Source organism: Uloborus diversus, chromosome 7 (genome assembly GCF_026930045.1).
Source record: "Uloborus diversus isolate 005 chromosome 7, Udiv.v.3.1, whole genome shotgun sequence".
In the NCBI taxonomy this organism is placed as follows: Eukaryota; Metazoa; Arthropoda; class Arachnida; order Araneae; family Uloboridae; genus Uloborus; species Uloborus diversus.
Window position 1 is genome coordinate 33,336,299 of NC_072737.1, and position 27,740 is coordinate 33,364,038.

The following is a 27,740-nucleotide window of genomic DNA, read 5'->3' on the forward strand; positions in this document are numbered from 1 at the left end:
CTCTTCAGCTTTATATTCATAGTATAGGTATAGATAAACTAGGTCAAGCCTTGGTAAGCATCCATGACTGAAAGGTGTAAAAAAAATTTTATGTATGAAAAACTGTAGCAACTCAAAATTATAAAAGGATTTAACTAAAAATTAACAGAAAAAATTTCAAAACTAAAAACATTTTCTTAAAAATATAACTCAAGAAACAATACCTCATTAATAGCACCTGAATAAAGCATCCATAATTCTCCTCTGAGTTCAACTGGAATTCCTTTTAAAATCAATTCTCTATCTTTACATGTTCTGTAGGTTAAAATGCCTCTGCCAAAAGAACAGTAAATCACTATTAAGAAAGGGAAATTATTCTACATATGGGGGACAAAACAATGAAAAAACTTATGAAAAAGGAAATTATTTTCATTTTTCAATTAAAATTTTAAAATAGACCTGAAACTCTACCCCCCCCCCCCAGGGGCGGCAAATAGGGGGAGCAAGAGGGGGCGGTTGCACCCCCAAATATTTTGCGCAGAATATTAAGAAATCAGGAAATTCAATTTACCTAACGCGCAAATCAGTGATCATATGCAATAGGAAGTTTAAAAAAAAATCTGCAGATGATCTTTAGTAAAAGATGATGAAACTCGAGACCTGCCCAACCACAAGCAAGTGTTCTTCGCTATTTGGATAAAAATTTTGAAATTCATGAATCATTTTCAGAACTTTCATAATAAAAAAATAGATGGAGATTAAGTTTGTTTCAACTAAAGAAGAAATTTCCTCATATGGTTTAAATGCCTCATACTTGTAAGTGCAGTGTTAAGATGATGCTTCTGCTTCCAATGTGAAAGGGCAGTGCAGTGTGACTGGCCTGATTTTTACGAGAAGTTTCTTGGTATTTTGAGTTCATTGTTGCGCTCATATTTTAAATATACGTTCAGTTAGTGAGTGAACATTGATTCCTCCTTTTAAGAGGCATATTTGAGCAGTTCAATACATTGTATACTTTCATGGAAACTTCTTACAAAAGACACGCTATTTTTGAAAAAAATTCGTGCATCAACAGATACTTTTGCTGGATGAGGTACAAAATGGTCTTCAAAAGTTAAAGCTAGAACTCTTGATCGAGCTCTTATTAAGAGCTTCTTGTTAATTTGGATTTATTGGACATATTAAAAAATAAATAAATGAAAAAGTGACAAAAATCCACATGATGATGCAAAGTCAAATGATTGACTCAATATTTTGTATCAAATAATAGATTCATTCAGTTTCTAATGAAATTAACACAAGATTTAGTGATAAATCTTAAGTTCAATGTTATATGTGCAGGTTATTGAACAAGATAAATAAAATATTTCAGTTACAAGTAAAAGTTGTTGAACGAAGCAAAAAGAATTGTTTTGCGAAGATCCAGTGTACTTCAATGATGAAAAATGAAGACTAGAGCACAAATTTTAAACTTGCATGGTTTTCCTTAAAGAGAAAAATTTTAAAGATGCGTTTTCTAACATAACTTTGTAGCTTCAATTATTTTTTCACCGATTCCAATCAACTCAGATAACTGCGAAAGATCATTTTCGTGTCTCAGAAGGTTAGAGATTTTTTTTTTTTTTTTTTTGGTGCATGATGGGACAAGCGAGATTTTCATCTTCAGCTATACTGCCTAGAGCATGCCGTTGGATATTGACGGAATATAGTACCAAGATTTCCTCTTCTTCTGTATTCCAAAAATCGTGCATTAAAAATTTACTTTAGAAACGGTAGCATCAAGATCTTTTCTGTTATAGCTGACTATAAAATAAATTAAAAGTGTGGATATTAAAATTTGAATTTCTTTAATGACCTTACTTAAAAAAAAATGTACTCGCATTTTATTCCACAGTGAGAAAATTCATGTTTAAAAAACTCGACCCCCCAAATGAAATGTTGAAATGCCGCCCCTGACCCCCCCCCCCCTTTAATTATCAAATAAAATCCCTTTTTCTATAGATAAAGTAACACGAATATGCTGAAAATGTTCAAAAGAACAAATAATCTAATTATTATTTTCTCCTTTTTACATAATTAACCCTTGTCCATACTTATAAAAGGATGGAATTTTCTTCTCAAGAATTTAAGAAAATGTAGAACATGATTTTTTCATTTTGAAGACTTGAAATTTAACAGTAAAGGCTCCTGTTTACATTAGTAACTAATTAATCTCATTATGTGAAGAAATAACATTTCCGGGCTCATTGGCCGTGGTCGAAATGGAAAGGAAAATTCAGATCCAATCTGGATTGGATCTGGATTTTCCTTTCCATTTTGACCACGGCCTAAGCCCGGAAGTGTTATTTCTTCATATTGTCGCCGGCCATGAAAGCCTTAAGCAAATTTTAATCTCATCATAATTAATTACAATTCCTCTTATTTATATTAGTATTAGTAACTAACAAATTGTCGCTTTATTTGGGCAAAGTTTTAATAGGTAGATTGAAATAATGTTGGCCAGTTATTGACATTGAAGTTGTAGAAGTTTTACTGACCAGACTGGCCAGACTCATTTCTAACAAGGTGTAAAGCAAATCAAGAGGCTTTTATGACTTTTTAAGTGCAAATAGGTAAGTTTTAGCTACTATACATATTGAAAAAAATAAAGTAACAAATTTAACATAAACAGTACTCAACACTTAGACAAAGGTGCCTTACACAAAAAAAAAAAAAAAAAACACAAAAAATGTGTAAATATACCTTCCATACTCAGCAAAATGCATATACCATAACTTCAGCTTGTTTTGCTCTTCAGCTGCAGATATCACAGAATCATCTTTAAAGATCTTGTATAATGGAGGCTGTATCTCCCAAGGTTTTTTCATTTCTTTAAATAAAAGAAAAATAGAAAAAAAAATCTTAACATTTAGAGCTCAGTTTCAGTACATCTTGGAAATATATATAAAATTACAATTTTTAAAATATTTTGAAAATAAAATATATTTTAGTTGAAAAAAGTGGTATTGATTTAGAGAATCATTTAAGATAACTTGTTGATAGTATCTGTAGAAATAAACCATAGTTGTAAAATAGCCTGCAGTAACTGCAAGGACCTTTTCCTACATATTTACACAATGGAAAAGATATCAAATACATAAATTGATTTATAAAGTAAAACTTGGATTTTTTCACAGAAAAAGAAAGTAGAGAATAAAACTGGACAATCTTTAAAACAAAGATACTTTTGAATTCCTTATGCATTAAAATAAGAGCAAATATCAAACTTTCCCAATCCCAATGTATAAATACAGAATTGTGTTTATAAAAAAAGAAAAAAAAGAATAAAAATAAATTGTACACAGCAGCAAAGTAAAACAGGAACTTTCTCAAAAAAAAAAAAAGATTCAATGCTGGATTTAATTGGCTAATACACCAAGGGTTTTTGATACAGTTGCATCTTTCGCACAATGCGAAAACACTATTTCAAATTCGAAAATAAAGCAAAGTATTTTTGCTCTTTTGCTCAAACAAAAATAAATTAGTTTAAAAGAAAAATAAACAATGTATGATCTAAGAAAGGAAGCAGTATGGCAATAGTCAACTTAATCTTTTTTAAATCTCAAGCCAAGATTTTAAAATTACTATTCCGTTCAACAATACTTAGTCTCCTGCATTATTTCCCCCTCAAGAATTGCATTATTAGGAGGAAGGGAGTGCAACGTTCTAAAAACCACACATGAAGTTTCTTTTTTTATTTTGCATTCAAAAAAAAAAGCTGCTGTATTTATTTCTTTAAAGATGTCGTAGATGAAATAAGAATTTTACTGTCAACTGGAGATGAAACACACTGAGGTATTCAGAAAGATATGAAAATACGTAAAATTTTAGCATTTTGCTAAAACTTTTCCCACAGTTTTAGCTCTTTTTTTGCTAAAGAACTTTTGAACACAGCTTAAACCCTGCAATACAATCAAACCAGTTTTCGTACAGTGGATAGGGACTGCATAAAAAACCACATTAAAAGAACTGTTTCAAACCTCTTGAGTAGCTGTAAAAATAGTTTTTGCAACAAAAGTTACCGGTAAATCACATAAAACAAGCTGATGTTTGCATCACATGACTTCCTTTTCCTCCAATTTAATGTCATTTTCCCATAATTGGCAATTTTACTGTGATTCAAAAGTTTACTCCCTAAATATCACCAACAGAAGTAAAAGAAACCAAATTTAAAGAAGAAAAAAAATTGCCTAATTTGTCGCCAAGTTGGCGACAAAACTTGACGACCACAAGACTGGCGATATATCGCCAAGTGTTCGCCAAATTATAACACGACTTGAGTTTACATCGAAATTAACAATGATTTCTCCCCAAAAAGAGGCAAAAAACCCCTTTAGAAACACCCAAATGCAACCAAAAGGGGAGGTGCAAAACTAGACCTCACTAGGAGTCAACTAGAAGTCAATTTCAACCTTCTAGGACATACTGTTATTAAGTTATGCGACATACATCCGCATATACAAACATACATACTGTTAGCATTTTAGTCAAATTTCTTTTAGATAAATAAATAAAAAAAAGAAATAACCCAGTTATTTCTTCTAAAATACGTTTTTGCCCCATACAGATCGTGTTCGGACAAATTGCTCCGATGTAAACAACATTGAATCGGTAGTGACGTCATTCAGATGATTCACTCATCTGAACTGGATTGGGTTTTGGTTAGTTCCTGAGTGTGATAACCATGCGATGATTTCTAAAGTTTTCGTGAGTGGCAACAGTGCTTGTTATTTTGCATAAGCGATTAAATTCGAATGTTGGTTGTTCCAACATGTGTTTTCATAGTATTTAATGCTGCAGGTTTGAGAGCACGCTCTCTCTCCCTTATTTTTGTTGTGGGTGATGTCTGCACATTCATGTCATCCTATCCAGTTCAAATGAACATGGCATAATTATATTGAATGTCCTATTTCGTGAAGATGCATCTTTTCTAAAGTAATTCGAAATAAGTTCTTAGCCATTTTTGACGAGATGTTGATCGTTTCAGTATAATGTTATATTTTTAATGTTCCTGTTGAACTGGATTCAATGTAAGTCAAATACATTGTCTAAGTATTAGCTCATTCAACATGCTAAAATAAAAGGATATTTTTTTTCGGGACTTTGTTCGTCATGTGCTTATTTCAACTGCTACTCTGCTAAATATTTCCAAGGTCTGAAATGCTTCCTTCAGCCCTACACATACAGACGTCACGAGAAAACTCATTGTAATTAACTGGGGATTTGTCAAAATGGTTACTTTGCGTGTCTAATGTGGTCGGGTTGGAAAAAAAAACTCAACATTTACTTTGGGGTGGGCAAAATGGAAATTAAGGTCGATTTTTGACTGAAATTTTTTTCCCGAATACAATACTTCCTTTTTTGTAAAAGGATGCAAAAAGGCCGCACAAAAACAGGTTTGAGTGTAGCATAAACATTAGCATTCATATTGTGTACTGAACACATATAGTTACAATAAATGAAAGATATTTTTTTAATTAATTGCATTATTTGCGAAACTAAACCAATACTTTCAATACTTACTTGCACTATCAGAGCTCTTAGATCCATCCTCTGAATTATCAGACCCATAACTGAAAAGAAAATATAGATTAAAAACAAATATATTTAATAACAAGAAATTAACAAGCAGATTAAAATTATCTTACAACAAAATCAAGAAATCTGTTTCACAGTGAATAATATAAATAAATATTGATATGTTGAAAATTTCTTCAATCATAACAATGGCGCTCAACGAATTTCAAAACCATCCTGCCATTTTACAGTATTACCCAGCATTAGCCGGCATGCAGAAAAAAGAGAGGTTGAACAGCATGCCGGGAAATTCAAATTTTCTGGTATACCGATTGGTAATTTAAGGTTTATTTTGCAGCAAAACTAAAGTAAATTTCCCCATTCCAGTTCCAATCAGAAAGCAAAACATTGTTACTGCGATTTGTTCGTATTATTTTTAAATAAATTATTTTTGGTTCCTTTTAGAGAGGTAAGTTTAATTTTTATTTATTGAATGGCGTTGATATATTGTTTAGCACTGGCTAAGGTGCGGTAACTTACTGCTTAAATGTTTGCTTAGTTTTAATTTGTTTTTTATAAATGAAATAACAAATGACATTGTTAGTTAATATTTTTACAAAATTAAACAATTTAATAGTACTAATAAGATATGCATAGAACTTACATTATTTTTTAAGCTAAACATATATTTTTTATAGTTTTAATTTTTTTTCCTGATCTTGATTTTTCCGGCATGCCAGAAAGGACAAGGCAAGTGTTATTGATCATCTGGTGACCCCCGAATTTAGCCGCATGTCGAAAAATGCGGGGTAAAATGGTACAAATTTTTAATAAACCGTTTTTAGTTTCTGTGACAAAGCTTTTTCTTTAGGTTTATTTTTCAATAAAAAATTAACTCGCTTTATTGGTCCTCAATAAATATTACTGTATTAGGACAACTACTTTTTTTTTCAAAAACAGATTACTATGTCAACTGTAAGTGACTTATTTTGTGCCACTTGTAGAAATTAAGAAAATTAACTATACTTGTTTACATGCAACTTGGTTAGTCAAAAGTTAAAAATGAAAATTGAAAGCTATTTTTTGGTCACCTTCTTCAGTATAACACAATTGAGCTTTGAGCCGAAATAATCTTTTTATTTTAGCATGAAAAGCTATTTTTGTTGTTTGAATACAGTAAACCCTTGTTTTACACGGGTGTTACGTTCCACGGAAATGCCGAGTAAATTGAGACCTAATACTAGTGTTAAAATAGGGGTTTGGTTCCATAGATAACAAAATACTTCATTCTAGAAATGACTAAATGTATAATAAGTTCAATGTGCACTTATATCAACTTTTTTTGCACAACATGCATAAAGAAAACATACATTAATTTCGTGTTCTGTTTATAAAGAGGGGCTGGCTATGAGTCTTTTGGCAGTCATTAAGAAATTTTCTCTGTAATTCTTTGCAGAGCATTAACTCATCCATGATCACTTGAGTCATTTCCATGATAGAATTTTCCTTCACTAACAGATCAAAAATATCATTTGTATTGTCTAGGAATAGCTCAAAATTTTCAATGAAAACATATTTAGTTGTGCGTCACCGACATCGGTATCCTCGTTGGTTTTGGCCTCCTTTGTCACTCCTAAAAGCTCTTTTACCAGCGAGTTCTGATCTGTGTGAGTTTAACAATTTTACTTCTGGAAACAGCTCTGGAACCAAATGCATAAAATTTCTGCAGTGGCCCCAAGCTCGATTATTAGCATGCCAAAATGCAGTTGATTATGCGTAATTTGAAATCTTTAGGAGTTAGGGTTTTAAAAGAGGGAAAAATTTTATCTGTTTGCATTGCCGCATCCATGTAAAACCGAAACTCATCCGCGTAAAATAAAATAAGGGTGTCAAATCTTAAACAGCGTATAATCGAAACCCCATAAAATAAACCCACGTAAAACAAGGGTCTACTGTACTTTCAAATGTTAATACAATTTACTTTACACAGTCAAGTACATGTCTGCTGAACATATGAGCCATAAATTGAAACAAAGCAAAATACAGACATTTTGACCCAGAACAATACATATATCATATATTCAGTGGGGGAAAAGTTTATGAAAAAGATTTACGAACCCCCTTTTTTTATATGGAAACAGAAAGAACTAATAACAAAAAGGAAAAGAAACAAACCTTTGCGATCTCACGTCTGGAACTTTTGCAAGTAATTCACTAACTTTTTGAAGAACAAATTCTAAATCTTCTAGATCACCAAAAATAAAGTTTTTCTATTAAAAAAAGGGGAAAAAAAACAATAAGTTCATTAAGTAAAATTCCAACAAGGAATTCATACTCTATTCCAACTCAATGTTTGTTAGTTTTTATCTACACTTTCAGCTAAAGTGCGAAAAATTAAGTTCATATTTTGAAAATCAATATGATTTAAATGCCCCTCTTTTCACAATTTTAATAAAATATCTTCATTTGAATATTAAAAAAATGCAAGCAAAGAACTATTTGAAGAAAGGTTTTAACTGTAAAATTCTATAAAGTAACTTTTTCTCTCTGCAATTTTAGGTATTCACTATCGACCTTAGGGACTTGCCCATTAAAGCAATTTGCTTTTTATGCCATTCACCTATCTTGTTTACCAAAAAATAAGACCAGGTCTTGTATTAATTATTTTATGAAATTGTGTTTTCAGGGGCAGAGTTGGGGGGGGGGGGAAACAAGAAATGCATTTATTCCAATTCAAGAGATGCGTTTTTTCAAGCTCAATATATTTATTCCCGCTTAAAAGACATTAAAAAAACACTAAACAAATTTTTTTTTGAATGATACCTTGTCTTTCGTTGTGATGAGCAAAGCATTCCTAACACAGCCAGCATCTTTCACCTTATCTATAATGAGCATTTCTCTCAAAGGTAACACTAATGACACCAAAAGTCTAACCTGAAAAACAAAAGGTATACTTAATCGCTTAGGTCAGAAATAAAAATAGATGAGAAACTGAAATACAGGTAGTTATCAATATAATGGAAACACCAGAGAAAATAAGTGACATTTTTGAATGTGCTTTGTAAGTAATAAAGAATAAAATTAGATATCTGGGTTTTTTTTAAATTAATAGCAATGTACATATTCTGACACTATTTGGTGGTTTAACAGAAATCCTGGAAATCTTGAATTTTTTTCAAGCAAGTGAAATGTCGACAAATTTTTAAGAGGCCAAATTGTTGGAGCGCGTCTCGCTGAAGCAAGTGTATCGGAAACATTTCACCTTTTTGGCGCACTTAAAAGTACAGTATCTAAAGCCATGACAGCATACATACAGCACGGTAAGACAAGCTCGGCAATGCAAAATAGTGGGCGGAAAGAAACGCTCAGTGGAATAAACCAACGGGTATTGAAGTGGGTTGTAATGTCTAAAAAGCGAACAACAGCAGCAAAAGTGACCACTCAATCGCCATATAGAGTCACCAGTGTGAGCGATTAAAGTTAGAAGGGCACCTTTATAAACAGAACATTTATAGCAGAGTAGCGATTCCCAACAAAGTTTCTCCAAGTGCTTCCATTATTTTGATAACTACCTGTATATCTCTAATATAGTCCATGAACTTGTTCCCAAAACAGTTGTCATAGATGAAGGAAAAAATGATGAATGATATTCATTCAACTTTTAATAGTTAATCATTAGCAATTTAGCAAGTTTTGCATCTGACAAATCATTTTCTTCTCCATAATGCAGTAAACTCCCGATTATTCCCGGAATAGGATGGCACGGTAGCCAGGGATAAGCAACACTGCGGATAATCCAAAAAAAGGTAAAAAACGATAATGGTGCACACAATAGTTGAAAAACATGAATAAAACTCACACATACATTTAAATTATAGCTAAAAACAATAACAATGATTGTAAAAAATATATGTAAAAGCTAAAAACAAACAATAACATAATCATAAGTCATCACCGTTGAAGAAAACAAAATTGTGAAAAGACATGTGGATAATCTGACTGCTGATAATCGGGAGTTGACTGTACTTCATGCTCTTTCCTAATAGAAAAACTCACAAAAATGAGGTAACTTGGATCACAACTGGCAGTTTCTATCACCGGAAGTTACTCCAGAAGTAGTTTTTTCTCTCAGAAAACAGCGTTGATTAACGCTACAACAGGACAAAACCGCCGTCATTCCTTGCACAGTACCGACACAGAAAAGCAGGATCTTTATGAAAACATTTTCCTGTCACACATTATATTGTTTTACATTAATTTTTGACTAAATTTTCACTCGCAACTCCAGTAAACTATAAGGGGCGCTGCAGCCACTGTCTAAGGGTGGATGAAAAATTTATAACTTGCTTTGAAGCTTAGTGTGAATGAGTTATTTTTTATCGTGTTTGTAGAAAGCTTTATTTTCTTTTCTTCTGAAATCACATTACACCACAAACTGTCGAAAGCCTGCAATTTACCCCAAAGAAAACACATGGAATGGAATGTTTTACCTTTTTCGGTAGAATTGTTAATCACTGCAAGGTAGCGTATTCGAGCTCTGGAGTTGCGAATTCGAACATCAAAATTGCATTGCTTTATAATCCCTTTACAAGGAGGTGATAGTGGGCTCTAGTAAAATTTTCTAACAGTGTGAAATTTTCAAAAATTATGAGGAAGCTCGAACCCCCCCCCCCCTACCCCCACCCCTCCCTCCCACCTAAAAACTCTTTAAATATGCATACAAAAATCATTAAAAACATTTTTTTTTAAATAATTTTTCAGTTTTAGAAGGTATTGCCAGCTCAAAATATTTGAAAACTGCAACCGAAAATTTTCGGAGTTTTTGGATCACAAAGACCCTTGTCCTTTATTTGTCCAACTAGTGGTACCCACACGGCTTTGCCCGTAGTTGAAAATTAAAAGGTCATTCGGTTCGCCTGTATATTTACAAATAATGGATGACGAATTTCTCGCCAATTGGCTATTTCATTCGCTCTCCCATTCCACGTCATGATAATTTCATAATTTACTTGCCCATCTTATGATAATTTTGCTCCGGAAAGTGTTCTTAAAATTGAAAATAGAAAAAGAACAAAATCGAATTTTCGAAAAATCGCTTTGAGGTGCACACCCCCATGCTACAAACTAACTTTGTGTCAAATTTTATAAAAATCGGCCGAACGGTCTAGGCTCTATGCGCGTCACAGGCATCCTACAGACATCCAGACAGAGAGACTTAGAGCTTTATTATTAGTAAAGATAAATGCTCTTCAATTAATGACATTTTCAATTATATTGCCACCCTGTTATCCACTTTTTTCATGTGAAATATTTTTTTATGTTCCTATAAATATTATTATTACTAGAAAATTGCTTCTACATTTGAACGCATCAATTGCCTGTTTGGTGATATTTTGATAGTTGAAATTTTAATATTAATTCTATTGGATTAACCCTAAACTACAGCAGATAGCATAAAATAGTTAAGTTACCGGATACAGTTCAGCCTTGTTAAAACAAAGTTTTCCCTGCATGTCAAACATTGCACAAAAATATTATCAAATTATCATGCCGTGGGGCGAGTTTCATTGTTGATGACGTCAGCGTTACTCGAACATTCGCTATTACAGCGAAGCAGCGTTTATACGTTTTTGAAGGGATTGTATGAAAAGAGCGTATAAATGAAAAAAACATATAATAGGTAAACGTTAATGTGAGTCAGACTCTGATGGGACCAATTTGAAAAACGTGTAATTGATAAAAAATGTATAGAAGAGAAAAGTATAAATGGTGCTCCACTATATAGATATGAAGATTATTAGTTTTTATGTGTGAACATGTGTTCCGCAAAATATAAGGTTCCCGCACTTCCTTTGTTAGTAATTAAGTTCTGGGGGGGGGGGAAAGAATTAATAAGATTCTAATTATAATATTCCACAAACATTTAATTTTTGTGATGGAATTGTATTGGGCTGTGAAACATAAACAATAAAATGGTCCGAATTTTAAAAAAGGAAAGGAGAAATATCTTAGACCTTAGTTAAAAGATAATTTTATACGTAATACATACTTCACTTTCAAAACAAATGTAATTATTTGATAGAAACATTTTCCCCCAAACATGCTGTTTGTTGTAAGGAGTCAACAAAGTACATTCTGTGGTGCCATCAAGCTTTTCCTCGAGGGGTAACCTAAAAGATGATCTGAAAAAAATTCATACAAAAATTCAGCTTATAAGACTGATAAAGTTGGATTTTACATTTGATTTCAATTTCAATAATATTGCAACAAATAAAATTTACCTATAAGCTTCACTATGAGCTCTTGCATCAAGATCTCTTTTTAAATAGGATGGTTTCTTTGGCACATTTTTGCTTAACTTATTTACAAGCTCAGTATCAGTTTCAAAACTTTCTTCAGAAATCAGTCTGTAAATATTACAAAGAAATTAATCAATATTGAAGTAAGGATTTTTCATACAAATTAAAGAAATTACTTTTGATTGAGCATTTGGAAACATTTCAAGTTTAATTTAAAAGTTTAGTTTTAATGCTTTCAAAATGGAAATAAAATAAGGATAAATAACAATACATTATGAATAAATTAGCCCTATTAATTAATTATTTATTAATTACAAAAGTAAATGCTCAATTTTTTGTGTAGAGTATTAGTTTAAAGCAAGAATTAATATTAAATTAAAACTTAAAGAAACCCTGACACCGAGAGCAGCATGTCATATTGAAATAAATTTTGCGAAGCTGTTTTCAAGATGGCACGAGAAAACACGGAAAAGGAAAACTAATCACAACTACTAAGTTAAACTATTTGCGACAGCAGAGTGAAGAAGGTAAAAGCCTAGCTTATGTACAAAGTTGGTACAATTATTTTATTTGTTAACAAATGGAAACTGGCAACAGATAAAATTTTAAATCATTGAGCTCTTTGAGTGCCAAAAATGAAATCTTTACTAATTGCACGAATAAAGGCTTAGAATTGTATTTGTTCATTTAAAAAGACTATAATTCTAAATCTATATTATATGGAACTTTTAAACAAATTCCACTAGATGTAGAAAAAATTGTTCTTTCGATTGATGCCAATATTTCAAACGTACAAGTAAGCCTTCACTACCAAAATTGTGAAAATGCTAATTCAGTTCACACAGATACACACATCAAACTTATTATCCCCTTCCTTGTTATGTTCTGGGTTAATAAGCAAAAATATACAAAAAAAAACTTTCAGAAATGATTTATATTGCTTTTAAATTCAAATTTCAATTCACAAACGTAGAAGGAAATGAATTTTAAACTTTTAACAAGCAGATTACATGTAAACATTTTGCAATTAAAAATTAAAGAGTAAGCCAGAAACATACTTTTTCATTGCAATATTTGCTAATTGTTGCATAAGAGAAAACGTTTCTTCAAGCTTCAGAAACATAGAAAAATTAAACTGGAAAATAAAATTCATAGTTACATAAAATGAAGAAACCAAAAATGAATTACAAATTGTTATTTAATTGTATAAAATATACTGTAAAAGTGAATAATAATTGAATAATTTATAGAATTGTAGAAGAATATTGTTTCAATTAAAAATCATAAGTTATCAATTTTATATTTTAAAACTTCTAATGTTCTAGTGTACGTTGGTGTCCCAAAAAGTAAGGTAACACGAGCTCTGATGGGTGTGCAGGTTTTCTCTATGAATAAAAATCCTGCCGAATATCATGAAGATGATCAGAGCTTTCAAATTGTGCCGGTGGATGGAGCTGGGTGTCCCCTTACAGAACAAAATGTCATTTAGAAGAGGGGTACGCTGACGCAAACATGTTCTGCCATCGAAACAAGTAGTATGATAAGGTTTTTGTGTTGGGAACAGAGTCGCAGAGAGGCAAGGCAGAAAGGCATTATCAGTTATGTCGCTGGGCCCCCATCGGCCCTCCAAAAAAAGGAAGGAATAGAAAAGGGGGAGAGGGAGAAAAGTAAAGGGGGAAAAGGTGGGGAATGAAAACTGCCAACTAAAAATCAATTAACTCTGCTTTAAGTGTCACAACAGTAAATAGAAAAGAGTAAATTTTACTTAATCTTTACGTGTTCCCTTATTTGGAGTTTCCTCCGGTTGGGAGGTATTGGACCACCCTCCTTAAACAGTCTTGACCTTGCACCAAATGATTTCCATGTCTTCAGCACTTTAAAGAAACACTTGGGAAGTCAGTATTTCAGAACTGATGCTGAGGTTCAGCAAGTGTTTTACATTTTTGACAGTGATTTCTTCTATGCCGGTTTCAATGGTTATGTGTACCGCTCGAACAAACGCCTCCATAAGTACGGTGACTATGTAGAAAAGTAATCTGTACCTTACGATTTATACATTTTGGTAATTCCTGAATAAATTTTTATGCAGCATGGTCTTATTACTTTATGTTTTGACCCCCCTCCCCCCATAGAAGTAATTCAAAAGATCTTAAAGAAATATTACCTTTCTAGTTCGAGTCAAAACACTTATGCTGTCTGGAAAAACTAGTGAATCATTTTTCTCTATTTGCTACAAGAAAATAATACCAATATTTTAACCAAAACAATTTCACAGCCAGAAATTACATTGTAAGAAATATTCAAATCAAACATAAAACAAATATCTTAACTATTCACACTTATAACAACAGTAAGTTATATACAACATGATAGACATTGCAAACAAAAATAGTTTTTTATGGGTGGCTTCCAAAACTCAAAATCAGGTACCATATTAAAAAAAAAAAATGCAATACACAATGGACACAATGAATAGCAAAAGAACAAATAACAAACAGCTGCCAATAACACAAACTTAAGGCTTAAAATATTGAAACACTTATAGAGGGTTTTTTAAATTAGCCTATTAAATTTTGAATAAGTTAACTTAATTGACTGAAATGTTTAAGTGAACCAGGAAAATTACTATGTTAAAAAATGTTTTGAACTGAATGAAAAAACAGTAATAGATTACATACCTAGCAAAAACTACAAAAACTTTTGAATACTTAGACTTATTTGAGACATAAAAAGAAAACACAACTCTTTGAAAGGAGAAAACATGAAATGTTTGCAAAAGTATCCATTCTTTTTTTTAAGAAAATTTCTTAGAACTTTTAAAGAAAAAATGGAGTGAATCACAAAAAACGAAAAAAAAAAAAGAAACACCAAAAAAATATTATCAGGAAATTATATACATGACACTATCTTATGAAAGTAACATAATAATTGGTAATATTTTTGTTTTTATGAGAATTACCATTGATCTTTTTATAAAGAACTAATTATGATAATAAAACTTTAAGAGAAGCGAGTTTCTGTAATCAAATGAATCATTGTGAACAATCATTTTCAACATTGCTCAAAGAGTAATAGAAAAAAGCGTGGGGGGCTTCTTATCAGTTGTCTTAAATTCTTTCCACTTGTTATCCATGCAAAAATGTAAATAGGAGGCCCCCCACGCTTTTTTTCTATTACAGTAAAATTAAGTGTTCGGTCAATTACTTTATATACTTGTCATCCAAGGATTACTTTAAACTTTTTAGTTCATTTTGCTACTAAAGTGTGTTTTTCTAGTTTTTTAAACTATTATTTCATTTTTTACTTTTTAGTTCATTTTGCTACAAAAGTGTGTTTTTTTAGTTTTTAAACTATTATTTTTTCCAAATAAGATTTAGATATTAAATATTGCTAACACTTGTAACTCTTAAATAAAATCTTTGTACCTGTGTTCAATTTTTATAATGGAATGCATCTTAGTATTCTATTGCATTATTTGCATCAGACATTTTGAATGCTTTTTGGTAAATTCGTGTACAAACATAGTTACACTCCACAGCTATGATTTGTACATTATAAGTAATTCTAATAAGCCATTGGACCCACAAACATACAAGTTAAGCTAATAAAAGTGTTAATTAGAATAAACAAATAACCTATCGTTAATAAATTAATATGATTATAGAATATTTCATTGTCATCGGGTCTGAGGTTGCATTCCAAATTTTAAAAGAATCCGACTGAAATCAAGCAAGAAAGATATAAAACAAAGACTCAGTTTATATAAAAGTGAGAAAATTATTAGGAAAGATATCATTACTAAAAACTAAAAAAAAAAATGTTGATAATATCATGCTCATACAATTAAAATCCCTGAAATTTGACTCTTACCGTAACTTCTACCCATCTAATGATCAGTTTTATCTCCTTTCCAAATAATTGAGAATGAAAACATAAATGATTCACACTTAAATACAGCCAGCCTTGACAAGGCAGATTCTTTTTCCAATAGCAACAAGAGTAATCTAAAATAAAATATAAGATTCAAATTAAGCAATTTACATCAATAAACTTAAAATTTTAATGCAAAGCAACAGTCTAGACAAAAATATTGATTCTTAGATGAAGAACAGTTTTTGGGTAACTTTGAACTACTTCATTTTTCAGCATATTTGAAAGAAAATTTTTCAAAAATGTAACAGGCCTAATGCTGCACTCTGCTGGCAAGGTTTTAATATCAGTTTTCTACTTTTCATTTCACAAAATAAGGTTGCAACACTGTACATATTTAACTGAATAATACAATCATTCTGAAGTTTACAGGCTGGTACCCTGGACTGACACTTGGTCGGGGACCAGACTGCATTTTTACCTAGGGTCAGGGAAACAGCATTTTTGCACTGCAAGTGTAAAAATGCAGTTTCCATAAACAGAAGGTAACAGGAGTTATGACTCATAAACACAATATTATTAAGAAAGGAGAGATAAAAACCTTTATTTGGCCAGTTTCATACAGATTTCAATTTATACAAAAGCAAGTTTCAGTTAAACAAAAAGCTTTAATATTAATTGGATTTTACTCATAGACTACACAGATTAGATAGATGAACATTTTTATGAAACAAAGAATGAAGTTTGATGCTTAAAATAATTCTCAATAAAAAATATTCTATGAAATGTGTTAAAAAAATCAAATGTATGGTACAGTTGACTCCCGCCACAGCGCGATTCGACTTACATGAAAGGGCTATAACGCAAATTTTTCACGAGTAACAAATTTTAGTCGCAAATTCCTCGTTGACAACACGATGTTTTTTGGAAGGAAATACTGGCTTTCTTATTGACTACTAAATATTGATTTTGTGAATGTTATTACATCCCTATAGTAACACTAACAGCGAAAGTCCTCACACCAAACTAGTATACTCATCTCGTTGTTACTGCATCAAATAACAATTTAGAATAATTCTTTTTTTTTTCATTCTAATTATTAAATTTGATGAAATATAATGACACCTTAGTGCGCTGTTTCATCCAAAGTTTGAAGATGGAAAGAAAAAGTAAGTTTCTGCCAAAAAAAGGTTAAGATTCTCTATATGCTTGAACAACCATAAAATGTCGACGGTAGCACGACAATAAGTATGAGTGAATCTTCCATATGTACTGTTAAAAGTCAAAAGAAAAAGATATCCGTAAAAGTTCAGAACTTAGTTTCAATATTGAAGCTTGCAGAGTAGTGTCTAAGCAAAGTACATATGTATTATGAAAATGGAAGCAGTACTGTAAAGAGATCAGAAAGAGAGGCTGTTGCCATAAATGGAAATGTTGTAAAAGAAAAGGCGAAGCAATCTTATTTAAAAATGTATTAAGAAAACAATAACGATCTGATCATGGAGCATAAATCATTACCATCTTTATTTTTCAACTCATGAATATTATTACTGTCGGTACTGTACAGTATTATTATAGGGCAGCATTTTATTATTGCTACATACTGTGCATGCCTTGTTGTTTTATTTTATGTCTTTCCCTCCCATTGATAATTCATTTTGTGCATCTAAAAGTATTTTATGTTGAATAAAACAGCTTTTTTTATTTTTTAAAAACAGTAAAAGTTCAGTTCTTTATGTAAGAAACTGTTGCATCGGTGAGGAGTTTAAGGGGTGTTTAACAGTGTCTAAAAGAGTCTGGTATGTTTCTAAAAAAAATGTATACATGCATTTTTCTACAACGTGAAATTTTGACTTACGCAAGGAGTCTTGGAACGCATCCCTTACATAACTCGGGACTCGACTGTATACCATACATAGTTTCATTTTACATGAAGAAATTGACAAATTACTAAACGAACTTGTGTCGGTCTAAAAAATGAAAAGCAGTATGATTTCACATTATAGAAGTACATTATGAATGGGTTTTAACTTACAATTTACTAACTTTTCCTCCTTTGGCATGTTAAACAATCGAGAAAATTTTATGGACGATAACTTATACTGCATACTGTCAGGATCTTGGTTACTATCAAAACATTTCTGAGCCACCAAGCTTTCAATTTTGCATGCAACAAAATTTCTCATTTCACTTTCACTTTCAAAGTCATCTGCAACAAAATTTACATATTAGACTTATTTTATAAAACAAGCTTTTAATGAAAAATCAACATGTTATCACACATCATATTTGTTCAGGTATTAAAAAAAAAGACTTTTGAACTGATATCAAATGCGACAATTTTGTATAATAAGAATTAGTAACACCTTTACCATTAATAGAATTTTATTCCAAACACATTTGATAAAACTAAGAAAGTTATACTGCTGTGGGCGGGTAAACGACAGTATTTGCAGAAATGAGTTTTTGAGACAGTTGAAGAAACACATTTTCAGGGTTGCCAACTGCTCCGCATTTTGAGGAGTTGCTCCGCAAAAATGACAAAATTCCGCTGTTCTGCAAAAAAGTTCTTTTGCTCCGTATTTCCCGTCCGAACGCTTTCAAGCTTAAATTTTGCTATTTTATCACAACAAACGTGTAATTATGGGAAATTAAATATGTTTATACTCAAAGATCAAAATATTGTTAAAAGTTGTTTTATTAATTGGCAGTATGGTTGTCTATAAATGTTAGGAAAGCTTACAAATTAGAAAAAAAGATATGGTTTCCTCTAACACCAAACTAAACTAAAGCAGAATTTTGTTGATCACCAAAATCAAATATTACAGAGCATCGATCACAGAGTATGATTACAAATTTGGCACCCTTGTTGCCATCAGAGTCACAGCAACAGTTTCATCCCCATGATCGGCAAGAAGAACTTTTGCTGATCCAATATAACTCTGGCCAAAAAACAAATGTTTTATTATTTTAGAATTTAAAACATTAACAGCATTTTTCAGAGTATTCTAGTAATTCAAAGCACAACATGTATCAAATATGTACATTAATTCAATAATTATTAAATAGAAACAAAAAAAAAAACTGTGTAAAAGCAAAAAAAAAAAAAAAAAACTAAAAAGAAAAATGTATAAGTCTAGTAGTTTAGAATGTTATTACGTACTACTGAAAATCTACACCATTGAAATAGTTTTATAATCAATACACACATAAGACAAATCATAAATTCAAAAGCAGAATAGAAGGCTCAAATGTCGGGGCCCATTCCTTTTCAAATCAAGGCACCCTGTGAAATTTGAATGGGCCTCGACTGTTGATCTTTCTATTCTGCTTTAGAATTTATGATTTGTCTTGGGTGTGTATCGATTATAAAGCCGTTTTTACAATGCGGAATTTTTTGAAGGGGTGGCAAAGCGGACCCAATTCGTGTCTGTATTGATCCCTGTTGCTATAATGGATGTTAGCAATGTCTTAACATGTGTATAGAGGAAACGTTACCCTTTTTTTCCTCTTTTGTTGATCAAGTGGAAAAATATTAACATTTTAAAGCAAAAAATAAAGAAAAGGTAACATAGACTGAAAATATGTAGAAACATACACAAACAAGGCCGCCCATATAGGGGGCAAAGAGGGGCTCGAGCCCCCCTCCCCCTTAGAAATTAGAACTTCCTTGCTTTTAGTACTTTTTTCTTTGCAAAAATGTAAAAACATTTCGTCTACAGTCATTAATGAATAATATATTAAAAATGTCAAATTTTAATGACTATAATGTGTCCTGAAACAGGTTTCCATGGGGAAAATATCTGAGCCCCCCTTCCCCTTACAATTTTGCTTATGGGCATCCATGTACACAAACAACACTACAAGTCACAATAACAGTTTGTTACAAAATAAAAGCACTTAAGATACATCATTAGCACCAGCACATGTTTTGTTAAAGTAAAATTTTAACTTCATTGAGATGCAAAATAGTTTTTTTAGACTTACATAACAAAAAATAGTGAAGAACTTCGTAATTGAATCTAGAATTAGCAATACAAAGAGGTCATCAAACAAAAACTTAAAAACGCCATTCAAAGTGTGATATATATTTAAAGTTTAGTTGCTTGTTGTTTTAAGACTACTGACACTTACTTAAAGTTGGCACAACATGTCTTTCAAGCCAGTCCCAGTTTTCCATGATTTCATGTTTAGAGAAAGCACTGGCTATTGCAACTAGAAATGTTAATGATAAATCATTTTTAGAATTAGGTGATTCATTTTTTTAATTTCATGTAACAAACATACTCTAAAAATGTGCATATCTTAAAAGTATTTTTCAAATACAATCCTTACTTCAAACCTTAATTTTTCTAGTAAATCCTAATGCAGGTCACAGATTGAAACACACATACGTAAAAAAAATTCATTGTGCAAGTAACAAATACAGTAAACTCTCAATTATCGGTGGTCAGATTGTTCGAAGTTCGGATTATTGGCTGGTCTTTTCAAATTTTCACATCCTTTTACAAAAAAAGTATTGTATTTTCAAAAAAAATTTCACTCAAAAATTGACCTTAATTTCCATTTTACTCATCCCCAAATGAATGTTGAGTTTTTTTTCGACTCAACCACACGTGGATAAGTCTCTATGAACATATAGACACGCAAAATATCCATTTATACAATTCCCGAGTTAGTTACAACGTGTTTTCTCGTGACATCTGTATGTACGTATGTATGTCGCATAACTCAAGAACAGTATGTCCTAGAAAGTTGTGGTACGTAAACTCCTAGTGGGGTCTAGTTGTGTACCTCCCCTTTTGGTTGCATTCAGGTGTTTCTAAAGGGGTCTTTTGCCCCTTTTTGGGGGGAAATCATTGTTAATTTGGATGTAAACTCAAGTGGTGTTTTAATATGGTGGACACTTGCCGATATATCGCCAGTATTTTGGCAACAAATTTGGCGATTTTTTTTTTTTTTAATCTGGTTTCAATTTGGCTACTGTTGGTGATATTTAGAGAGTAAACTATTGAATCACATGAAAATTGCCAATAATGGGGAAATGACATTAAATTGGAGCAAAAGGAAGTCATGTGATGCACATTATTTTTAACCTATGATTACGGTATTGATCGCCTTTAGATTTTACCTATATTTTTTAGATTCAATGTTAGTAGATACTATGTAGCAATGTCTTTAGGTACAATTTAAATGTATGTCTGAGCGTTATTCTTATTTTTTAGCTACTGTATACACTAAGTATTGTTTTTAACCCGTTGTTTAGATTATCTGCAGTTTTCGCTTATCCACAGTTACCGTGTCACCCTATTCCATGGATAATCGGGAGTTTTCTGTAATCTGCATCAATACAAAAAGAAACAAAATTTATTTAAAAGTTTGAAACACAAATCGCCTTTCAGTATTTGATGTAAATATATATTAATTATACCACATACAATATATGAGTGTGTATGCAGTTGGTTGTTACCAAGAAAGAAATGAAGTTTAAGTTCAAAATATATGGTGCAATAATTTATTATGTAATGTCTAAAAGAATAAACAATTCAACTTGAATTCTATTAAGAGAATACTTTTCATACTTCCATGACCAAATTTCAGTTCATAATTAAATTCTTAACAAATGTTAATAATGTTGAAAGGCAAAACATTTACATTGAATTCCTATTTCTGAACAGAAAAATAACATAAATAGTTGTATGTAAATCGGAGGTAAATATTGCAGGATAAACCATGCACAAATCACTAATGTAAATACTTACGAGGGTTTTCTATCAGAAGTAGAAGAATGAAGGAGAATTCGAAAAGGGAGAGGCTGCAAAATATTGTTCTTGTTACTTTAAATATATAAATATTTATACAAAGACACTTTATATTACATCATAAAGAAATAAAAGTTTGAAAATATTCTATAGTACAGTAGAACCCCATTATACTCTGCCTCAGTGTACACTGCAGAATCAGGTATTTCGGGTGCCAACATGTCCTCCTTATTTCTTAAGGAATAGGAAAGTCCTGTTATCTTTCCTAGTCTCTGCAGTCTTGCACATCCAACCAGGTCCCTCATTTGGCGATCAGGGGGGGGGGGGTGTCACTTGACCCCGCTGGATTTTAGAACCATAATGTAATTAAACATCTTTGTTTGTATTTTGCTGTTTTTTTCCCTATAAATTGTACTAAATACAACATACCTTACCCTTTGCCTCCCTCCTCTCTCCTGGAAAATTTTGAAATAATGGGCCTGGGTCCAATTCTTTTCTTTATTTTTTGCAGAATAACTACTGCATTCCATTCCGAGTTGTTTATGTTCTTATATATATTATAAACTATTATTTAAACTTTAATTAAGATTATTTTGTGTTTGGATGATTATTTAAAGGCAGTTGATTAAAATATACAACATCTAATAATGGGCGACTTGATTTCAATAAATTTGACCGGATATTTAGTTCAAGGTACACTACTGTACCAGGTTTGCATTACAGAAGCCATAACCACTCTAAACAAAACACAAGTTCCTTCCACTTGAAAATACATAGAGCATTGAAAAGGTTAAATTTTTTGACTTTACAGCAAAGTTGTCACTATAAAACAAGGTGATTACAAATTCAATTGCATAAACCAGGCCTTTGTACTGATTCTCTGCAGTCCAAAAGCATTTGGGACAATAATTTGCAGCACCATGTTTGTATGCAAGTTGCAACAAATATAATTTTTGAGAAAATCCATCTCTCCCTCTGTTCCAAGCGCTGCTCATCAATGAATAGCGTATTTTAAGGACTATAAGACATACTACCTAACTTCAGATATGCTTCATACCTGTACACGGAAAGAGCTGAGGCTTTCTGTGACAGAGTTTGAGCTGGACAACATTTTTCATTGTTGCAAGCCAAAATTAACGTAACAACTTTGGCAAAAGTATATGAAATGTTCAATAGAAAAACCTAATTAGTCTAATTTTTTCCATTGAACATTTCATATACTTTTGGCAAAGTTTCTTATTTTTTCAGTTAGTAATATTCATTATGATGCTCCAGTCCCACTCCACATCCTAAGAAGTATTTTGTTACTGCTGCAGTTATATGCAGCACACCACCAAAAGTTAAGTTTCAGTTACGGCCCCTTGAACACTTAGAAATTGGAAATTCCTGGGTTTCCAATCAATCTCTTTTAATAAGTACATTTTTACTCATTTGTAGAGTTTCAGATCGTAATATTTTGGTGTTCATATTATTTCCAAAATAGGAATATTAATTCATTGTATGATGATTCTTTTATTTTCTTTTAATATTTTTACGACAAATCAGTATTATTTAGTATTAAATTTTATAATATCGTATTGCATCTTTCACATCAAAACGACAATATTTTCAACAAGGTTTTAAATCTAATTCTGGCAAAATCTATCTTAATCAAACAAGCAAAAATCATAATACTATCTTCAAAAATACTTTGTACAACTCGGAGGAACTAATGTCATATACGCCACGTTTGGCGATTTTTTCCTGTTGGCGCTAAGAAAGCGTCGCCAAGAAAACAATGTATGAGGACATATGTCATACATCGTTCTTAGAGATGCTTTTTTAGCGCCAACAGGAAAAATTTCGATAAATAAACATGATCAAAGCACTTCAGAAGACAATATATATATAAACAACATAAACCACAGCAAAGAACATTGCGAAAATTTGCTTCAAAAATACCAGAATCTAGAAAGGTTTTGTACACAAAGAAAAATTACTAGTAGGCATTTAAAATGCTTAAATTAACGAAATACTATCACAGTTCACCAAAGAAATATGTACCAATAGAAAGAGTTGAATAGAAATGAAAGCTATTTTCCAACATGCATTTCGTCAAACAAAAACAATTTTCATACTCTACTAAACAAGAGCAAAGCGATTCAAAATGTGATGTCTAAAGCAGAAAACATCCCCAAAATATAACTATTTCAGCCAAAAAAAAAAGCTTAGTTATTCAAATTTTGATGTATGAAAAGTAAAAATGTCTCGACAAAACATCCCAAACATAAACAATACAAAAATACCATACATTAATTTGCTATTCAAAAATGCTTTCAAAATACCTACTAAAAATATCTACTATAGTTTACATAAAATAACACCTTCATATTTTTATAAAGTCGTAGAGTCAACTTATTTTCAGAAATTCAGCACCTAAAGGGCGCACATTTACATAATATGCTTGAATAGTTCTTGGCATTGATAAGAAGAAAAAAAATTAGAATAAAATAACTGTACTTTTTTGTAAAATAAGTTTGCATGCAGTAATTATAAAGTTAAAAAACTACAAGAAATCCTAAAGATTTTGTAAAAACATAAAGAATTTCGGAAGTGGGAGTTTTTTTTTTTTTTTTTAAATTCTAAAATAAAAAACTTACTTTTTTGTTGTATAAATCCTCATACTCAGTCTGAAACACAACATATGAAACAATGCGCTTTATCGAGACACACCCCAAGTTGGATTTTACTCTTAATTAGCGGTCAAGTTTAAAGAAAATGGCATTTTCTAATATTTATTCATCAAAACACAACTACTGAATCTAAACCAACACAAAATAAGCTTTCCTATAAGGTATCTTGCACGAAAAAACAGGAATCTATATAACGTGGACCGCTAACAACTAAACAAGTTTGAACAGATCTAAGATTACCTTTGGGTTGCCAAACACAAGTTAGTTTAGCCAGGGATGCCACGCTTAAAAAGTTATCGCCTCATTGGCAAGAAAACTATTTCAAATTTGTATAACAAAATTGGATGTCGCCAAATAGGGGGGGGGGGGGGGTATATCACATCTATACCTTATGTTACATATTCTGTAATAGGGAAGGTGAAAAAGTAGAACAATTTTTTTTTTTTAATCGTGTAATGAAGATACATTCCTATAATTTTTCTAAGATGTTCTTTGAATTTTTATTAGCATGGAGAAAAAATATTTTTGAATTTTTAATCGAAATATACTTTTTCTGAAGAAATTTTGCTGGAGGTAAGATTTTTTGAGAAAATCATATGCTGCAGAAAAAGACTAACTACTTGTAATAAAAATGAATCTATTATCAATAAATGATTTTATTTTAGTTGTTTAATATATACAGGACATTTTAATACCAGAAAATTGATTATATCAAATTACGGGAAAAATTTTGACAGCCCTTTAACTATTAGTATTTCACGTTGTATTTCCAAGAATAATTCAGCCTTTATTGTCCTTAGAACATCATTGTATAACTTTTGTAAACATTTCTCAACCTCATCTAGAAAATTTTGCATTTCTTCCGCATAACGCGGATAAGACAAATGAACTTATATCCGCGGTTCTAACATTAAGAACCATGTCTACTACTGCCAAAAATTGTAACACTGAAGGGGAGGTGCAGTCTTACAGACCGCTTCTAAAAAATGCAATGAAATTCAAACCAGATGCACTTGCCTGTGCCTAAAGATACTGATAAGCAAGGGGGATGTTCAAGGTCACAAAACAAAAAACTAATAGGAAAACCATTCAATCCGACTGAAAATGTACTAGAGGTGATCTGATGAACTTCCGAGCGGTCTGTGAGACCGCACCATCCCTGTTAAAGGTTAAAAGCATAAAATTTAAATTCAATTAAAATACTATTCACTTCATAAGGCTGCCAGCTACTTAAGGAACTTAAAATGGAAAAATAATCTAATCAAGCATTTATAAAATATGGGGAGATATAACATGCAAGCATCTTTATCTTGTACTGCATACTAATTAGGGCAAAGAATAATGCTCAATTTCAGACACAACAACTAATATAATAGAATTTCAGCAATCAATAAATTAGATCAAATACCCAAATCCATCAGAAGATTAGTGAAAATATACTAACTTTTTTATCAAAAACACTATCAAATGTGCCCACAAAAAGTGAAGTAAATCCTTTGGTACCATGACCTTTTCGTTGTTGAAGGATAAAATAAGGATTTGCTCTTTCACAAACCCTGAAAAGAAAATAATCATAAGCAGAACTGTTTAATAAGCCACCAATTTATACAAACACAACTGTAAAAACTAACAAACAGCCCATGTTTGATGGGCTGTAACATATTGCTTATTATTTTAACCTTGCGGCTGAACTCCATATGAGAATTCAACCTTCATTCATGAAATCTAACATTAATAAAGTCTGATATTAAAAAGTGGCATACCAGTCACCTGATCAAATTTTCAACTTTAAAAATTTTCTTGAATGTTGTTTTAAGAAAGTTTGTGCAAATTTTTAAAAACAATAAAAATTGTTTGGAATTAATTTCATTCATATTGCAAACAGTGATGTGGATCAAGAAAATACAAAGGCGGTAGGTAAATAAATTTTGGGTGTTTACCTGGGTAAATACCCAAGAACTGAGAATTTTAGAAAAAAAAATGCAAAAAGTGAATGGGATTTTTTTTAAAGCTAAATATGAAATAATTGGTAAAACTGATACATACATATGTATGACACAGTTTCTAATATTTTTTATAGAAAGTCTTGATGAAATTGAATCGCTGATTTTGAAAAGGGCGTAAGTCACCAGTAATTGATTTTGAGAAAACTTGATAAAACCATTTATCTCAAGTTACAAATTAGTTATTATAAATCTATAGCAGTCATACCAAAGGCATTGCTTTTACATATGTTCAGTGAAGTTTTGGTTAATTTCTGATTTAATTTGGATCAAATATCGAATTTACAAAATAGATGACTTACGCCCTTTTCAAAATCAATCGGTTTTTGGCAGTAAAGAATATTTTATTTGCACTCATTTTAAAGATATTTTTAATTGTTTAAATGTTACAAATTGGTTGGCCTCGTTAGAAGCGGTATTTTTCCCAAGAGAGGATCATTTTATAGAATCCATGGTGTTATTCGGGAATGTGAAAGAGGAGCTTTCTAATGTTAGTCAACTTCTTTTCATTGATGGGCATTGATCAGTGAGTCAGATCAGTGATCAGTTGATCACTGATCTTTTCATTGATCAGTGAGTGTATGCTGACGTAGTTGGTAGATTAGGGATGTTCTTGACTTTCAGGAGTTTGTAACTGTTGTAGTTAAGACAGTCAATCCGAGCAAAAGCAATAAGGATCCTAGGTGTTGAAGAATCAAACACGTAGATCTTGTTGGAACTGACCCCCCCCCCCCCCCCCGGAGAATAAATCGTGATAATCTCTCTTCTGGCCCGGGCGGGTCTTTTTCAAAGGGACGCAGGATTTCTTATAAAACTCTGGCCACCACTGACTGAAATCTTTGACTTCTTTGAGGCGTAGCACTTGGACAGTGAAGGGATCCTTTCTGGTAGCCAGAATCAATGCATGATATTCGTCAGGGACGTAGATGTTTTCTCTGCTGAAATAGTGGTACGTTTTTTGGGAAATGATTTAATATACTCCATTATTCGGTGGATTTCAATGGCAAAAATCTGAAAAATTTGGTTGAGGAGCTTGAGCGCGCAATTCTTTTGGAGTGTCTCCTCCTCTTAACAATCCTTGTAAACGCCTTAGCTTCTTTTCGGAGACGCTGTGAAGACTGAGAAAAACCTTTTGTCAAACAGATACTTTTTGGGAGCCCTGCATGACATGATAGCTGAAAGTGGACTGCCTCACTCGTGGTTCTCTTTTCTGGGACGATGTTTTTCGACTTCATGGTGATCAACGAGGGATTGAAAATAGACGTCTTGTACTGTCTTTGATTACATAGGGCACATATTAGAAAGGACACCGTCACGTTTCTCTGAAAAAAATTTATCAAAACATGTTTCTGACTCCTTTTTTTATGTTTTTTTTTTCATTTACTTTGTCCATCATTAATGTTTAAAAAACATACCTAAACCAAAACAACGTAGATAATGACGACGTAATATTGGTAAAATAATGATGCAATATCACGAAATAGTGACGGAAAATTACACACTACAGTTCATAAAACACTGTTAATACAAGAGAAACAAAAAATATCACCTTGCACAACCAGCGACATCTATTAGAATTTGCCAATGAGTTTGAAAAGG

The 27,740-nt window shown here is 31.7% G+C and overlaps 1 protein-coding gene across 1 annotated transcript in view; it reads right to left on the minus strand.

Annotated features, from left to right (window-relative positions):
* The window catches only part of LOC129225778 (TBC1 domain family member 9-like), an 89,339-nt gene that overhangs the window by 57,169 nt on the left and 4,430 nt on the right, over positions 1-27,740 (minus strand). The window contains 14 exon segments of the mRNA XM_054860287.1: positions 204-312; positions 2,722-2,848; positions 5,542-5,591; positions 7,711-7,805; positions 8,359-8,469; positions 11,585-11,717; positions 11,817-11,942; positions 12,893-12,969; positions 13,999-14,064; positions 15,705-15,838; positions 17,740-17,913; positions 19,839-19,910; positions 21,444-21,519; positions 25,583-25,694. Coding sequence (XP_054716262.1) covers positions 204-312; positions 2,722-2,848; positions 5,542-5,591; positions 7,711-7,805; positions 8,359-8,469; positions 11,585-11,717; positions 11,817-11,942; positions 12,893-12,969; positions 13,999-14,064; positions 15,705-15,838; positions 17,740-17,913; positions 19,839-19,910; positions 21,444-21,519; positions 25,583-25,694 — 1,462 coding nt within the window.